Source organism: Anguilla anguilla, chromosome 1 (genome assembly GCF_013347855.1).
Source record: "Anguilla anguilla isolate fAngAng1 chromosome 1, fAngAng1.pri, whole genome shotgun sequence".
In the NCBI taxonomy this organism is placed as follows: domain Eukaryota; kingdom Metazoa; phylum Chordata; class Actinopteri; order Anguilliformes; family Anguillidae; genus Anguilla; species Anguilla anguilla.
The window spans coordinates 32,120,513-32,139,174 of record NC_049201.1 but is presented as its reverse complement, the minus strand read 5'-3'; the positions used below and the strand labels follow the sequence as shown (position 1 = coordinate 32,139,174).

The 18,662-nt window shown below is 41.3% G+C and overlaps 1 protein-coding gene across 3 annotated transcripts in view; it reads right to left on the bottom strand.

Moving 5' to 3' along the window:
* Positions 1 to 18,662, bottom strand: part of LOC118234020 (dnaJ homolog subfamily C member 5-like) — a 33,111-nt gene that overhangs the window by 10,249 nt on the left and 4,200 nt on the right. The window contains exons 1-4 of one of the 3 annotated variants that reach the window (XM_035430313.1): positions 5,720 to 5,740; positions 2,443 to 2,567; positions 1,518 to 1,731; positions 273 to 429 (exon numbers count right to left, since the gene is read on the bottom strand). In XM_035430313.1, the coding sequence (XP_035286204.1) occupies positions 273 to 429; positions 1,518 to 1,731; positions 2,443 to 2,558 (487 nt within the window). In that variant the 5' untranslated portion in view covers positions 2,559 to 2,567; positions 5,720 to 5,740. Of the gene's footprint in view, positions 1 to 272; positions 430 to 1,517; positions 1,732 to 2,442; positions 2,568 to 5,393; positions 5,686 to 5,719; positions 5,741 to 18,662 lie in introns of those variants that run through there. The other 2 variants (XM_035430296.1, XM_035430305.1) reach the window with 2 other exon arrangements.

Here is an 18,662-nt window from a genome sequence, read left to right as displayed (position 1 = left end):
CTGCTTATATAAGTACAGATATCATATAATGAAATATTAAGTGTTTATATACAGTTTAAAGCATTTTTAATCATGAAAGAACTGGTTTAAGCAGGTGTGTCCAAACTTTTGACTGGTACTGTACATACTACCAGGTGCACTTCTGCGTACTGCAGATGTATATTTCTATAAAACAGACATGGTAAGTCTCTGGCCGTGTTTTTTAGGCCCAGGCTCATAAAATATAGGCCAATATGGCCCTGCTCTCTACATCCCTGGCCATACCCGCTCACCTCCATCCTGCTCTGCCCTTATCTGGGCCTCCAGGTCTTCAGGGTCCACGTAAAGGTAGTCCTCCTCATCCTCAGGAGCCTTGCACTTTCCACAGCAGAAACAGCAGCAGCAGCAGCAACAGCAGCAGGTGAAGATCGAGCAGCACACAAGCAGAGCCTGAAAAGAAGTCACACAAATGTAAGTGCGGAGGCTGTGACCGCAACCACTTTAAAGCAGTGACTGGCTACTAGGGCCAAAACCACAGTAGGATAGAGTCCAGGTATCAGAAGCACAAGAAAATTGTCATACAACAGCATTCAAAGCCGGGTGGGTCTCAGCACATGCCAGTTGTCCTAAATGCTGCACAGAAGAGCATTTGCAATTACAAAATGGAAATAAAAAACAAAGAAATAAAGAAATGGAAAAATAAAATCAGAAACAATATGAAAAGTGTACATAAAATAGGAGAATGGCAAGATAAAATAATAAATTCATAAAAAATTAATAAAAATCTTAACATAAAATCCATAATAAAAACAAATGTACTAAAAGCCAACCTAAATAAGTGTGTTTTCAGCTGTGTTTTAAAATCTGATATATTATGGTTGAGTGTTCGACAGCTTTGTGGCATAAAAACAAAAGGTTAGCTCTCCACTTTGTTTATGCTTTACCTTTGGAAACTTGAGCAGAACAGCGCTAGAGGATCTTAGGACTCGATTGGGGACATACTGTACTTCAGATAAGTAATCACTGATATATTCGGGTGCAAAGACGTTTAGTGTTATTAAAAACAAGTAAAATAACTGTAAGATAAACTCTAAAAGCCAAAGGTAGTAGAACGTGCTGCCATCCCAATTACCTCCACATAACCGGCAACTGGTGCCTTTTCTGCAGATTTGTGTTGTATTGAGATTCTTGCACACAAAATGATTATCTCTTGAGCAGGGTTTCAGCTAAATGTCAGCAGAAGAAGATGAGGAAGAAGTAGTAGTACAGGGCTTGACATTAGTGGTAGCCCTGGGCCGTAAATGAGCAGTTTCAGCTAACAGTCTTTTCTGTCACACTATCAACTTGAATAATTTTCGTATAGTCGTAACATCAAAAATGTAAATCAAACAAACACAACTGAAGAATCAAGCTAGAAAAAGTATTTCCTCAGGTGTCTGTAGTAGTTATTCTTACTTTTTCATAAACCTGACCAAAGTCACACGCATTCCTTGAAAAAAAGAAAAGCACCTAAAATGCTCCGGGCACAAAGGCCTCACCTTAAACCAACACTTGGACATTAGGAAGTAGTGCTTGACGCTCTCCTCCCCAAACTGATCAGCCACATACAGCCCCATGGAGCCATACTCATCATAGATTTTTCGCTTGGTCTCATCGTTCAGAATGGAGTTGGCGTTGTTGATCTCCTTGAACTTTTCAGCAGCCTCTGGGTTATCTGGGTTCTTATCTGGGTGATACCTCAATGCCAGTTTCCTGTGGCAGAATAGAATTCAGAATTTAAGAGAAAGTGAGATCCAGAGAAATGATATGGTTTGACATACTAAGGCAAACAAACATGCCTCACACAGACCATTGATTTTGCATGGGCCGGTTATATGCAAATAAATGCTTTCCAAGGGGGCTGTACATTCCCTAATTTACTTCTGAAAACAAGAAATTAATTAATATTATTCTGTGCAGCAGTAGTTACAAACAAGTCATTCAATTGAACTTCAGTATTAACCTGGTGACCAAAGACGTTTTCAGGTCATGGTTTCAGAACAACATGACTCAAGTAAGATATAGAATTGGATTTTAGGGGATGGGTATTGAACAAGAGGCTAAAAAGGTAACTTTGGTCAGAATTCAGTTCAGTTTTTTTATGAGTGTCCATAAATGTAGACATTAAGCCTTTTAAAGAATAAAATAAATAAGAGCATTTCAAATGCACACTTCTCCCTTCAAGAACTATCAAGTCTTTGGTTAAATAATAAAAAAATTTTCAGGAAACACACGGCTCCATTTGAACATTTTTTTCAAGGAGCGCATGTGGACCTAAGGTGAAAAATTTAGGAGGACATTAATGCATCCTAATTAGTAATTGTGCTCCTAAATATTTTTTACAGTTAGCACACATCAATTTTCAGGAGCAGATGCTCCTAAAATGGGAGCATAGCATAGCAGTGGAATGTTGTAGCTGGGTACCTGTAGGCTCTTTTAATGTCTTCTGTAGATGCTCCTTTCTCCAGTCCCAGGATCTTGTACAGACTGTCCCCGGCTGTGGACATCTTCCGTTGGGGGGGTCTGTTTGGATCCGCCATGATCCAAGTCTGAAACAAGAAGTGAAAATGAGAAAGATGCTCTGTTCTGCAGAAAATGCAAGGCAGGGCAGGACCACTCCAGAGCATTCCAGTCAGGAAGCAGCTGACTGCACATAACTTCTAGTACTCTGTTTTTACCACTTTCACGTTGAAGATGTCTGAAATTCTTTTCCTCCACCAAAACGGGCAGAAATCCTGGATCTGCAGTGCCACTGACATCTACTTTACACAACATAACTTTTGTTTCATCCGAAAAGTTATATCAGTGCAACAGAGAAACGGATCATTTAGTTCTGGAGGGTAGTGAAATTTTTGAACTTAGGCCAAAAATGAATCCAACTATACAGGTAAAAGTTAAGATGGATTAAAATTCATAAATATCTTAGGCACTCCAGGTAGAGGGTTGCTGACGCCTGGTCTAGGGGCACTGTGACATTTTGTATTAGGCTACATTTTAATATATAACAGACTGATTTTTTTCCACTTGACCAAGTGGGATCTGAAAATGAGTGTTGATTACACCTCATCTGCAAAGCACACAGTGGGCATTGCTTACTTGGTTCACTGACAAATATTTGCTTTGCTTCAGACAGGTACAAGCTAGGTATCATTACATCTAAAAAATGCTAAATGTGCACAATTTTCAAGCGGGGCAGGACATGGTACTTGCTTCCTTTTTCATGAATTTCATTAAATTCCTTACAGAAAACTCAAAATCTAAAACGTTTTGTTAGATAAACTTCAACATGGCTTATCTCTAGTTTTATCAGGGTATACCTTAAGACATGTCAAACTGGATCTCAAAAATAATCTAACTGAAAAAGTGAACATGTACTTGAAACAAGCCCCACTGAACATGGTTTTTCATATATAGCAACATAGCACACTCCAAGGAAGCAGTCTAAATTTTCACTTGCCTACTCTCTGTAACAACAGGAAATGTGTGTGACTGACATATGAAGTATTGATTCAAAACTCATGTCCACGAGTGTGTGCATAGAAATTCTCAGGGTAAATTATAATCTACATGCAAGTTTTAGAAAGCAACTTTGTTGGCCCCAGAGTAGAGGTCTGTATGTTTGGTAAGTCAAACATAGCACCTTCCCTGAGCTTCAGATTCTTTTATCTGAGCTTTAGATTCTTTTTGTGCCTAGGTCATTAAAAAAATATGTGGGTCCCTGACCAAAAGTGAGGCCTCACTTTAAGAAGAGCAATTTTGTCTGGGGTTGGTATCTGTCTGAGGGAACAAACTCAGTGCTGTGAGGTGAATGACATACGAGTCATTTAAATGGCCTGGGAGGTTTCTCCTTAACAGAGCTCTGCAGGGTTCTACAGTTGCCATCACACAGGCTACATCCCTGGTAAAGGCTGCAAGCAAATTTGTTCAGTCAGTTTGTGTGCAAACCCTTTCTTTCACTTGACTAATCAGAAACATCAAAGTTAATACCAAAGCAAACTAAAGGTTAGGTGGGGAGGTTGTGTACACACACTACATTTCCAAAGGTATGTGGACATCTGAACATCACATCCATAAGTAGGCTACTTGTTGAAGATCCCATTCCAAAACCATGGGCATTAATAAGGAGTTGTACCCCCCTTTGCTGCTGCAACAGCCTCCACTCTTCTGGGAAGGCCTTCCAGTATATTTTGGAACATGGCTGTGGGGATTTGCTAACATTCAGCCACAAGAGCATTAGTGAGGTTGGGCATTAATGTTGGGCATAAGGCCTGGCTCGCAGTCGGCATTCCAATCCACCCTGAAGGTGTTCGGGTGTTTGATGGGGTAGAGGTCAGAGCTCTGTGCAGGCCAGTCAAGCTCTTCCAAGCCAAACTCAGCAAACCATTTTTTTTATGGACCGGTAGATTAAATTCAACAATATAGCCTCAGTACTAGTAAGGCCTGTGAGCTGTGTGCGTTGGTAGAACTGTCATTAACGTGGAGATACAACACAGTGGCGGTAGTGCATGCCATAAAAGAACAGTGACTAATGCCGTTGTCAGACTGGAACGCTTTAATCAATCTTCCGATGGATGGCACCATATGGCCAATATGAAGACCAGTTTTCATCAAAGCTTGTGTCAGAAAACAAATTATTACAAGTTATTAGCTTAGTGATAAGCAGGGCATTAAAACACCTTATAGTATCCCTATTGGCTCAAGTGAAACCAAAAGCCTTGGAGCCGAAATGTAGGGCGACTGGCCGCGTCGAGTACTGACAGCACTGTCCGACTTCCGAGGCTCTGATATTGTTAGCTCTTTTGATGAACATAATTTCCCAATTTCATTTGATCGTCTAGAGTACAATACGTTGCAAAAGTTGGTACTGTGTATTTTTGTGCGAAATGACCTGCCTTCAACATTTTTGGTCCTGGTATGTAATGTTCGAACAAAAGGCGTGGCACACAAAAATCGTTTCTAACGACGCAATACAGGGTGTATATTGATGGTTAATGGACGTTTGAGCTCTCAGTTCTCACACTGACAGGACAAAACTAAGCCAGTTAGCTACAACCTTACAAGGTACGAATGATCCATTATATCAATTAGATTAAACAAAGCTTCGTGTAACGTCTTTCACGTCCAGATCTGGCTGCAGTACGCTACTAGTAAGTGCATTTATGAAATTGATCAAAAGCACTTTACCAAGAGCTACTAAAAAACGATTGCACTCAGGCTTCAGTGGGAAACCAATATCTTAAAGGTAACGACAGGACGTAGTTAGCTTGAAGTTCTTCGAGCGAACAAGTAGTATCGCTTGCTAGTTGGCTCCACACTAACCTAACGTTACTACAGTCAACTTCGCAAGCGATGGCACCCGGAGGCGCTCACCTTACCTAGTCAGTGCAAATGAGATGAGGTTTGGCTTTTGTGGGATCATAGAGACACTCTCTTCTATTTCAGAAATCCCCACACTCAGGCAGCGTAGCAAGTAGGCTTGCTAAGACCTTTGGTATTTACTGCTTCAAATATTTAGCAAAAATGCGGTAGCATGGGCAAGGGCAACCCGCGCCACAAGGAAGAATTCTTGGGGAAAGATTCTTCACTGCTAGAGACAGGTCTCTATGTACTTCACTTTCGAAATTCTATCTTTGCCACTGGACGTGCTATTACCGGAACCATGGACTCCTAGATAATTGAAAAAGTAACCGGAACTTCTTACATTTTCTATGACGGCACAGTGAAAAGCAGCTCGGCGTTCTGAGTACAGGAAGCGGAAAAGAACAAAAGAATAAGTCCTGGCAGGTGGGAGGGGCACCGATTTGAAGCTGAAGAAGGACGCCTTCGCCTCTGTGCTGGGAATTGCAATTTCATTTTTGCTTGGGGGCAAATAAACACTTAAAAAAAATAAACAAAGGGTATCGTGTGGATATCTTATGCTCAAAGGGTGGCTGTGTTTTTGCTAGGACCCCAAACAGCCCCAGAATTTTTGTAATAAAGGCCATTATAAGGCATTACATTACATTACATTACATTTATTTGGCAGACGCTTTTATCCAAAGCGACGTACAAAAAGTGCATTTCATGGTCACAGACAACTGCTAAACACAGGTTCAGTAAGGTACAATACTTAATTTTGTACAGCTATTTTTAGCCAAGAACACAGTTTAGTTCACACAGTGAACACTATTCAGACCTAAGGCCTCCATCCTCCTCTATTTAAAATATTCATTTAATACCTAACCAAGTTTTAACCAAGTTATAGGACTCCAAATTTCGAGAAATAGAGGGTCTCTAACTGGCTTAGGCAGTTATGCTTTGACTGCTATTTTAATTGTTGAGACCATTTAAAACTATTAAAGCATTTTATAAACATGATAAACATTTTGAAAAGGGTCTGGAATTGTGTCCTGAAAGAATACAAAAATGTGTCTGATAAACTATTTTTTAAGAAGAAAGGTCATAAATTATCAGATGACACCGGTTTGTTACTTAATAACAAAGAACAAATTGCATAGGATTTACACACCACTTATTGTTTATCTTTAATGTCCCCATATGTTGCTAATTTTGATATGGAACTCACATTTGGCAATAATTTAATTTCTTCTGCAAATAACAGGGAAAAAATGCGAGAAAAACACAACAAAAACAATTACCTTATGGAAAGTCATGTAATTATACCATCATCTCAATGACCTACATTCCAAAATATTCACCAAGTTGAAAAGAAACAACATTCAACGTAGTAAAATATCTTCTGCATTACCATTTCCTCTTTAAAGCTATTATCTAAGAGTATATTATGAGAAAGATTCAACTATCTTCAAATGGAAGTCATGTTTTAAATGTCAATTGATCCCACAGATTTTTCAAAAGTGCAGATTGTTTAACTTCACAGGCTCAGTTACCAGGCAGCACAGATACCAAAACGTGTGTAGTAACAGGATAAAACTGTGAATTTCATTTTTAAAATTTCTTTAGCAAAACAGGATGGATATGCATTTTTAACATTATTTATATTATTGTAATTAACATAATGTTTTCATGGTTCTTTGCTGGCTAGCCATAGAAGGTGGTGTTACATTGGCAATTTAATGTGGGTCACTCTTTTATATTTTATCTTTATGAAACCCATCAAAACCACCAAATACACATTTAACATTGGCTAGAAAGGAGCTGCTGGGTGGCTCATTCAGTTAAGGCACCATGCATGCTGTGGTGCATGGATGAGCCTATAGTGAGGTTTAGTTAGGTTTATTCAATACAATAGAGTTCAACAACCAATCAGAATTCGGTACATCAGTAGAGCCCAAATTATTGAAATAACATAAACACGACAATTGCTTGGATATACATTTATTGGTTATGATTGTGAATATGGAGATAGGCTAATTTAAAACAAATGATTTGCATAATATGAAGAATAATATTATATGCTTCTAATAAGAGGAAATGATAATTCTGTGACGGCTAAACATAGAGGTTAGCAGAACTACCATTTAACAAAGGTTAATTTGTGTTATGGGTTAGTGACACGCTTTTCTATGTTACGTTGATAATTTTCTTAAATCAGGCTCATAAAATAAAGTTTCAACAATGTAAAACTACAAGGTCAGGGAATGCTATTCCTGACCAACATACGTACAACAAACAAAACACAACAACAAACAGCAAAAAAAATAACCTAATCAGGTATTTCAAGTTTCATCCTGTCCTATAGTATGATGTCAGTGTTAAAATGTGTTCCATTACTTAATGGTGATAAAGGAGGCCAGTCCTGTCCGTGGCAGGTGCGCAGAGACTTGGAAAACTTCTTCTTTGAAGTCGGGGTAACAACATGTATCTTCCACTTGGGTCCGGCCGCAAGGGATATACGAAGGAAAAGTATGTAGATACGTGTTCCTCAAACAGCTGTTGATCGGAAATAAATCAGCTTGGTTTATTTCATGGATGGTGGCAGGCCAACTCAGACAGGTCTCCAGCGAGGTGCGAGTTGGGAATCGCAGCAAAGTCCGGCAATGTCCTTTAGGAGATGTCTCTGGTCGGTTAGGCAATGCCTTACCTCAGAGCAAAGTTGTTAGGTTTTTGGATGCGTTTTATGCTCAAAAGTCACTGACGCGACGGAACCCCACGTGTAAGCTCTGTAATGTGATTGGTGTATTATTTTGGCCACACAAACATTTGATTGGCTTGTGATATTGGAGCGGTCAATGAAACATGGATAGATAGACCATTGATTACTGTGTTAATGTTTAAACGTATCCAACGTTTAAACGTATCCAAACGTATCCTATCCAAAACACTCGAACGTGCTGCATCTAACCAGCTCTCTGCTTATTTCTCTGAGAACAACCTGCTTGATCCCCACCAGTCTGGCTTCAGGCCTGGCCACTCGACTGAGACTGCACTCCTCTCGGTCAGTGAGTCACTCCATGCCGCACGAGCAGCCTCCCTCTCCTCTGTCCTGATTCTTCTAGACCTCTCCGCTGCATTTGACACTGTGGACCACTCTACCCTCCTGTCCTCCCTGGCAGCAACAGGGATCCGCGGCACAGTCCTTGACTGGATTGAGTCCTACCTCTCTGACCGCTCCTTCCAGGTTGCCTGGGCGGGTAGGGTATCACCACCCCGTCCCCTCACCACCGGAGTTCCCCAGGGCTCAGTCCTTGGTCCCCTTCTCTTCTCCATGTACACCAGATCCCTTGGCCCTGTAATATCTGCCCATGGCTTGTCCTATCATTCCTATGCCGACGACACTTCTTTCTCTCCTTCTCCCCATCGGACACACAGGTCCCCGCCCGCATCTCCGCTTGCCTGAGGGACATACAGAGCTGGATGGACAATCACCACCTGAAGCTCAACCCGGGAAAGACGGAGCTAATCTTTATTCCTGCTCTATCCTCTCCCCTCCTCGACTTTTCCATTTCCTTAGGGGACACCGTAGTGACATCATCACCCTGCGCCAAGAATCTCGGAGTGATGATGGACAACAGGCTGTCCCTCTCCAACAACATTGCAGCAGTAACCCGGGCATGCAGATTTTTCCTATACAACATCCGCAGAATCCGCCCCTTTCTCACCACCTACTCAACCCAGCTCCTGGTCCAAGCAATGGTTCTATCCCGCCTGGACTACTGCAACTCTCTTCTGGCTGGACTACCGGCATCTGCCACCAGACCCCTGCAGCTCATTCAGAATGCTGCGGCTCGTCTGGTCTTCAACCTCCCCAGACACTCCCACGTAACTCCCCTGCTCACTACCCTCCACTGGCTGCCTGTTATAGCTCGCATCAAATTCAAAACATTGGTTCTAGCATACCAGGCAGTCAAGGGATCAGCCCCAGCATACCTTCAAAAGATATTCAAACCCTACATGCCAGCCAGATCCCTCCGTTCTGCTACCTCAGGACGCCTAGCACCTCCCCCTCTTCACACCTGCACTTCCAGAACACGTCTCCTCTCTGTTCTGGCCCCACGATGGTGGAATGACCTCCCTGTGGAGGTCAGAACAGCTGAGACTGTGACCCATTTCAAACGACGACTGAAGACCCACCTCTTCAGGCTGCACCTCTCCCCATCCCTTCCCCCCCTGTAAATGACTAAACTTAGGGTTGTAACTAGGCAGCTGTTTAATAGGTGACTTAGTTGATGCGCCAGTCTTAACGACTACTTGTATTTTTATTTATTTTTATTTTTCCATAGATTGCGTTGTTGCCGTTCTCATTGTTAGTGTTAATCAGTTTAACCACCAGGGTCCAGGTTGAACTATGCGGTTGTTCCCTGTACTTGGACCGGTACTTCTCTCTAGGGGTTTCGTCATACTTGTTCCTGGTTATGGTTATACACTTTGTTGTACGTCGCTCTGGATAAGAGCGTCTGCCAAATGCCTGTAATGTAATGTAATGTAATGTAAATCGATCTCCCCATTCCTCCAAAAAGGGGGTGTTCTTGCCCCAAGCTGATGCATAATTGATCAAGCATAGAGTTTATTGCAGGGTCACAAGAGGAAAGGGACGTCATTATGCCTTGGTTGACCAAAAAAGTAAATGATGTTGACTCAGCAGAGAGTCAGTCCTGTGGTTAGGGAGCCAGAGGCCCCATAGTTCCTGTGTATAGTTAAACATTTTTACAAGCCCTACTACCTCGGATAGAATCTGAACCACACCGAGCCAGTGCAGACTGTGGCTAGTAGTTCCATAAAGCCACATGCAGTTAGCATTACACCACCAGTGGATCGGGCGCATCTGGACTGCACGCCAAAGCCATACATAAAACATCTTCCTCCGACTCCACTGTATGTAAGCTTAGCTTTGGTCTGTGTTGTGAAAATAAGCAGGCCAGTAACACCACATGTTTTGGAGGAGAATGCAGATGTCCGAACTCTTCCAACTTGGAAATGGGGGATCACCTATGTATGTGGCAATGTTGAAACTATGCTTTAAAACAACACCCCAGAATAATATCATGCTGTTTGGGCTAATGAACAGTCCCCAACCTTCATACAGCTGGTGGAGCGGATCCTGCAGGGCATCCCAGCTAGAGCCTGCACCATGTATTTGGACAACATCCTGGTGCATGCCTCCAGCTTCAATACAGAACTAGGTAAGCTGCAGCTAGTCCTCCAGCTTACCTCAGGCTCAACCCTGCCAAGTGCCAGTTCTTCAGGAGAGAAACCAGCTTCCTGTGCTTCATTGTGGAGAGATACGGGGTCGCCACTGATTCCAGCCAAAGTGGGGGCGGTGAGAAGTTGGTCCACCCCCTCCTCCTGGAAGGAGGTCCGCAGCTTCCTGGGCCTAGCATCATACTTCAGCCATTCCATCAATGACTTTGCTAGCACTATTACCCTCTACACGTACGCACCAAGAAGCACAGCATATTCCAGTGGTCGCCTAAGTGGCTGCAGTCCTTTAACCGCCTCTGCACCACCCTGGTCACAGTTCCAGTTCTTGTCCTGTTGGACCCTGCCAAGCCTCTTGGCTCGCTGCTCTGGACACTGGCCTAGGTAGTGGATTTTGAAAGGGCAAGGACTTTGAAGGTCTGCAACAAGGTAATTTCTCAACTTTAGAGGGGGGAATAGTGTAGCAGTGGCTAGTAGAGTTAGGGAAATTAACAGAATGTTGCTGTACATGACCACCTGCGCTCAGTCAACCTAACCTGCATAAATAAAGGTTCATATTTAAATAATAAAATAAAATGAGTACACCTAGACCTCTTAGCAAGTTTTAAATCTAATGTTCTGGTTTTTGTTTAGGCCAACTTGTTTTGCTTCGTTCCATCATTTTAGCCAACTAGTAACTGGGAAAATAGACCACCCCCATATCACCTGCACTTGCACAAAATCAATAAATACATTTTTGGCTGCCTTAAGGTAGAACATATTCAATGCGCCAAACAACCTACAATAACACAAAAAAGATTACTTTTACTTTAAAATATTCTTTCCTAGACACAACTTTCTTCAAAATAGCCTCCTTTGGATTTAATCACAATTAAACAAATTATTGGAAGTCTATCCAATCATTTTTCAAATGGGGATGGGAGGGAGGTGGAGGGATAGTTAAACTGACTGAAATCTTCTCTACCTTAAATTCTTTAAAACCACAGGGAGCCTAATACCATTGGCCTGTCCTGTCAGTAAAACAGGCACTAAAGCTGAAAGATATATGGCAAAGAGGAAAGTGTTAGGCTTAGATGTGCAGGGCCAAGTAAACATATTGTAGCAAGGTTATTCCCAGTGAGAAATAACAAAGAAGCTTAAGATTTCCAGGTGCAGTGTTCAGTACACACTCAGCTGGGCCCAGCTGGTGGGCAGTAATGTTAACAGGGAAAGACCAGGAAGATCAAAAGGCAGTAGACCAATATCTTGTGTTGTCTAACAAAAGAAATCGTTGTAAAATTGCACTGCAACTACAGGCAGAACACAATGCAATTAGAGAGAAACCAGTTCCCCTGACTACAGTGAATGGCAAGTATGATCTGCTGGTCTAAAATATTGTGCGTCTGTCTTTTCCCATTCTTTTTGGTCCAGTGTTGATGGTTCTTGACCAACTGAAGTCTTTTCTTCTTTGTAACAGTATATAGAAGGTTTTTTTTTTTTTCAGATACACACCCTTCTTGCAAAATGCATACTTTTTGCATCCTTTTTCCACCTCCCACTTTGCAAAATGAGTGGATAGACTTCCAATAATTAATTTAATTGTAACAAAAGCTATAGGTGGCTATTTCAAGGAAGGAAAAAAAAAGACAAAAAAAATGTCTAAAATTATTAAGTAAAAGTAGTCTTTTTGTGTCATTATTGTAGGTAAAAATAGAAAAGAATGTTTGTAAATGTCAATAAATGTGCATGTACAGTATTAACTGAATTCTTTTCTACCTAAAGTTTTTATTTTATTTGTTAAAGTTACCATCACAAAGATTTCGGTTTCGGCACGTGTGTTTTTGGACCTCACTTCCCATAGATCCAACCGGATCCAACCAGTGTCGCCTGTGTGACGTCAGTCAGTTGGCACCTGGGCCACGCCAACTATTACACTTATTATTTACTGAATAAAAAATGGTTGTTATACAAGTAACGTTATGTACATACTCATTCATTGTCTAACATTAGGCTAACTTAAGCTGTCTTTACACTGCCTAGCCGGGTTAAAATGCTGTAGCAGACCTGGGGTAGAATTAGTGATGATCAATTTCCACAAACTATCCACCTTTTGCTCGGTATGAACATCTTTACACTGCAGAGAAGAATTCGCGGGATTCGCTGTGGCTTGTGCAATTATGTATCTCGTGCATCATCATCGTGAATGATTGTTGTGTGATATTTTTGAAACAACTGCCTTGTTTCTGGTTTTGCTAGCTAAACTGTTCAAGAATAAAGCTGAGCTGGGTGTTAAATTAGCAATCAGAATAAGAAGAATAAAACAAAAACAAAGGAGATTTCATCAAAAAAGGGCATCAAGTCTGAAGGAACATACGAGGAAGCGTAATAAAATAATAACAACGCTAATATATACTGCCGTATTCTTTTATATAGTTTTCTCCGGCTTGACATCTTTACACAGAAATCAGACCTGGCTCTGCTCCACCTATACCCCGGCTTATATCTTGATGAACTTGATGGCAATGTAAATAACGGTAACGTTAAGGTCAGTTAAGATCAATGATTTGCAACGAGATGAAACGGTTTTAGAATGTTGCAGAGAAAATTGCAGCCGTGTGAACTGGTTAGTTGCAGAGCCTCTGAAGCCGTTGCCTAGGGTCTCAAAAGACCCACCTTGTCAAATCGCCAAGTGCAGTTTTAGAACGTTTACAATCAGACCTCTTTGAATTTTGCAAGTTGCATCCAGTCTCGTTGCGAATCATTGATCTGAACTGGCCTTTAGTTAGCTACATTGCAACGCTGCAACAAGGTAGCATTGCATTCAAGAGACGGTTTGCGAGGTCGGTACCGGTCGGTAGCGTTAGCTAGCGTTTTTTCTAATTGTTAGCTGACATTAGATTGTGTTAATTACATTAGTTAGCTAACGCAACGTTACCTGATATGAGAGATGGATACTGTGCGCAAAGTTGTCTAAACCAATGTTGCCTTTATTGACACGGTCCGGTAGCTAGCGTCAGCTGTGCAAATAGCTATGTAATTTAGTAACGTTACATTGTCATCAAATGTAATACAAAATCTACATCAACAAATAATATGACCTCTCATGTTACACAAAAACTTATTAGGGTTCCATAACCCCCCCACCTTTAACGCTAGCAGACACCGGAAAAAACAGTACGCCGCTCACACACAAGTGAGTTGAAGAGCAAGTCTGCTGCGTTAGCTCCGCCTACCCTCTCTTGCGGACCAACCACTGATTGGTGATGGAAAACGCATCACTATCTATGCGCCGCTTGTGATTTTTTCCCGGGAATGTCGCCACAGACACCCAGTTCTTTCATCATAAATTATTATAATAATATAAATTAATATAATAATAGGCTCAATCACCATTGTGTTACCTAATTCAGAGATAGATAGTGACTTAACAGACATTTATTTTAATGAAAATCTTCGAGATTATTACTACTGTATTAAGTACAGGTGGCCTAATACTTTTGACATGTACAGTATATATCCCTGTGTATTCCCACAGTTGCACCAGGAAAGCTCTCCCTGCTTCTGTATATGGTAGTGTGCTGTCCCTTCAGTACCTCTGGCGTTTGAGTAAACTGATTGGGATGCACGGCCATGGACAACGTAGTAACTGTCACTCATTGGCAATTGGGACAGCTGACACCCGTCGTCTAATTATTCCACCCTGTAAAAAGTTCCCAGGCATAAAGGTGGAGACCTGTGTTCTACATGGTGAACATGTGAACTTGCCTTGTATCTCTATAGACTCCCTTTATGTTCTGCCTTTTATCATGGCACATTTTTATTTTCATGTCCTTACTTTGTGGATTATTCTTTATTTAAATTAATTAATAAAAGGTGATACGCCAAATATTTAGCTCAGTTTGTCTCATCTGTTTGCCATGTAACTCAGTGACTACCCTTGCACTGTGCCAAACAACATAAACTCAAGATTTTTGAGTTTATGTGAAACCTATGCACTTGTTGTACGTCGCTCTGGATAAGAGCGTCTGCTAAATGCCTATAATGTAATGTAATGTAACGTAATTTTTAGCATGTCACCATTTGAGAAAAATGGAAATACTAAACATGCAACAATAGCAGTGCTAGCTTTACTAGAGTGCTAGCTTTCCTAGTGCTAGAGATGATTTTGTGATTCTGATAAATAATTCAACAACCTGGAACAGAGACTGGCAAGGAAAGAATTGTGAATGGTGCAAGCTGAAATCACTTTAGGTCACGTGTCTTATTGGTGTCTCTATATAATCTAACTGACAGAGCATTTCTAATATCTTGTTTACTTTTCACGAATGAACTTTGCACATTCTTTCACATAATTAAAATTATCTGCAAATGTGTCACTTAAATAGCATTATCAGTGAAATACCAATAGTTCTGGAATTAAATGCCCAACTACATGATGGGATTTGCATAGGGTACGCACACATCTTGTCCTGTGATAAAAGTGTTGCTAAAAATGTAGCACTACCACATGCCATTGCTACCACAAGATTAGATGAAAGACAAGTCCAAAAGCGCATTTTAACTACTGTATTGTGTAATGATTAGGTGTAACATCTCACACTAAATACAATACATCCCACACTATAGTGTCTTTTGTCCCTATTCCATTGCGTTGGTGCATTTTTATATCTTTCCCAGGAGGTCTCCAAAGATAAACAGCCCAGTTCAACTTCAGCCATTCGGGAAACAGAAATTTTTAAGGGGAAATGGTATAGTTGCTGCATTAACCACCAAGGTACTAAAACCCTGTTCATGCACAAAGCAGGGTTTTAATGGGGAAGCAATGAAAGAAGACCTTTAAAGGTCTCCTTAGAATGTTATCAGAAGAACATATTTTACAGGATGTTTTACATGACAAAAAAGAAGAAAATTCATAGTAGATATTTTTGTTACCTTCACAAAATGTATTTTGTTTAAATGAATTATTCTGAATAAAAGTAATGATAAGGACACAATATATTTTAAACATAAGGCTTTCACTTTCAAACAAATCAGAAAAAAGTGTGCACATTAGGGCAAGCAACTAAAAAATGATCTGTAATTCCACACATTTCTTAAAAGTAACACACTCTATTAAACATAATTAAATGAGTTTAAAGGTAATTCAACATGTGCCAAGTACATGTTTCCGCTAATTCTATGTTTGTGGGGCATACAAGGAAAGATGTTTTGTTTATGGACCACCCTGGATGAGATGTGTGAGTTTTTTTAATGGGGTCTGGGTGTCCTACATTAATGTAGCATTTATGGAAACCTATTTATAGTTACAATGCTGTCACAGTTAGTTCTGTGTTCAGTCACATTTTTGTGAAGTGTCCATTGCTGCTACTATGACCACTTTAAAATTGGTATAGGTTAAAATTATATGCAACATGTTGTGTGTGGGTGTGTGTGTGGTTGTATGTCATCTTCCTCCAGGTCTTCAGATAGAATGGCACCTTTCATCTCCAAAAGCATAACTCCAGGTGATGCTAAGGGTGGCTGGGGGAGCTGCTCAAATTTCTCTTTACAAAGCTGCATAATACTGATGAGTAGTAAGCTGTATGGGAGCTTGCTACTCATCAGTAGCAATCCATTGTGAATATGAGTACATTCTGCTCTACTCAATCATGGATGTCAATAGACCAGAAATTAATCATTTATTTATTGATTTATTCAGAGAGACCATACGATGCTGTCATGATGATATGGTCAGATGAGTCATCCTTCACCATTCTCGATAAGTGTGCGAGTGCATGTGTGGCATACACTAAGAGAACAGTACAGCCCTGAATGCTTGACCACTACAGTGAGGGGGTCTGATGGCTCTGTTATGCCGTGGGGGGCGTGTTCCTGGCATGGTTTGGGTCCACTTGTCCCCTGAGAGGAAATGGTCACTGCAAATCAATACAAAGTTACTCTAAGTCACCACCTTTATCCTATGATTAAACATTTCTATACTGATGGGAGTGGTTTCTTCAAGGATGACAATGTCCCCATCCACAAGGCATGAGGGGTCACTGAATAGTTTGATGAAATGATGTGGATCTTCTGCAATAGCCTTAGTAGTAACCAAATCTCAACTGAATTGAACACCGATGGGAGATTTTAGACCGACATGTTAGACTGTGCTCTATACAACCACCAGAAAAACACCAAACATCTTTTGGGAGAATGGTGTTCCATCTGTCCAGTAGAGTTCCAGGGACGTATGTTAGTATCACAGTATCACAGTTGCAGTGAAGCTGTTCTGGTGGCTCGCAGTGGCCCAACACCATACTTTTCTCCATTAGTGTAACATATTTGCCACACCAGCTCAATTAACATGGAATACAATGGGATACAAATAAAATGGCAGCTTTGTCTGGTAAAAATCAATTAGTAACCATACAAGTTCTTTTATAAGCTTGGCAACTAATTAGGCTCCAACATGTGACATGCAGGGATTTAAACTTGTACTTTGATGGTTATCCTCCAGGGGTTTCCATAGGCTCTCCAATGGCACAGTCAAGTGGCTATTCATACAACTGAGTTTCTAATTGAGACTTTAATAAACAATTAGTTGATCTAATATGGGGAGACAGGAAGGAAAGTGAATGTGTATGGAAGCTCCAATGCCATGAAAAGCATGTCTTTTTGCCAATGGACCTCACTCCTGCTCCTGGAGAGCTGCAACTTCTACTGATATTCATTGCTACTCAGCACGAGTGCAAACGATAGTCAGTCAGTGAACTAGCAGTTCACGTTCGCGAACAAATCGTTTCACAAAGTGATTCAGTACACTCTGTTCACCCAAAAGATCGTTCGCGAACGACACAACACTAGTCTCCCGCTGCTACCGGCTACAGCAGCAAGCCTCCGCATTATCACCCCCCCCCCCCCCCCCACCCCCCCCCGGCGTTAGAGAACCATGTGTGTGTGTGGGGGGGTTAGGCTGAACCGAGAGAACAATGTACTTCACGCTGCTGGGGGCTGGGGGCTGGGGGCTGGGGGCTGGGGGCAGTGGGGGGTGGGGGCTGGGAAGGTTGGTATTTGCCTTTGATGCCCAACAATAAGGGCAATTCAGCTCAGTGTCAGAGGCCTCACACAGAGCAGAGACCCCTACTCAAGTTAGCTAGCAAGCAAATAGCAATAAATCAAGCTTGTTCAAATGAAAAACGTTTCAGCTAAAATTAATAATACATTCATTACTTTCTAGCCAGCTTGCCAGGTTAAAATTAACTGTTTGAATTATGACAATGAATTATTTTCCACCACATAAGTAATTCAGTTCATGTAAATCTAACGTTGATACACACTCCTCTCTTGAGCGTCTATAGCAGCGATTCTAGCCTAACTATCGAGATTCTTAGTAACTGGAGATAAAACTTTTTTTGTACTCCATGTAGATCATAAATCCTTGAATATAAAAATGACTCACTGAAATCGGTTGAGAAATGTAAACGTTATAGTGCTTTTTATCCAGAAAAACCGCAGCTCCCCCATTTACCTCTATTTGTTTTCAGGCCAGTCTTGCCTGGACCAATATGGCGGCCACGTTGACGTATCGCAGCAAGGGGCCGAAGCGGCCAATGCGGCGTCTATGTATATATGCATATTTTTTACAGTCTCTGCTTGGAATCCATTCGAGAGTTATGCGCTTTTTGTGATAGGCCACGCCCATCGCCATGCCCCCTCTTGGTCAATCGACCTTGAAAGCTACTCAGCTCTACCTTCGGTCATGACCAGAGACTGTAAAAAATATGGACAAAGCTACTGTGACGTCACCCATTGCCTCTCCGTGGGTCTTTAAAACACGTTTTGAAGCTCAATGGCGGGCGCGGCCATGTTCTCGATTTGGAGCCAAAACCATAGAGTTAAGCGGTCTTGTGATTTTTACAATGTGATTGACAGTCCGGTGCGGAAAAGCCCATCAACCTGAACGAACTTGAGGCTAGCTGACTGTCTGCCGTTATGTTTTAAAATATATTATCGGATGTTTACGGAGTTTAATTTCCATCCGTGACTGTACTGTGTCATGTAATCACGTTACATGTATGACATTAAAA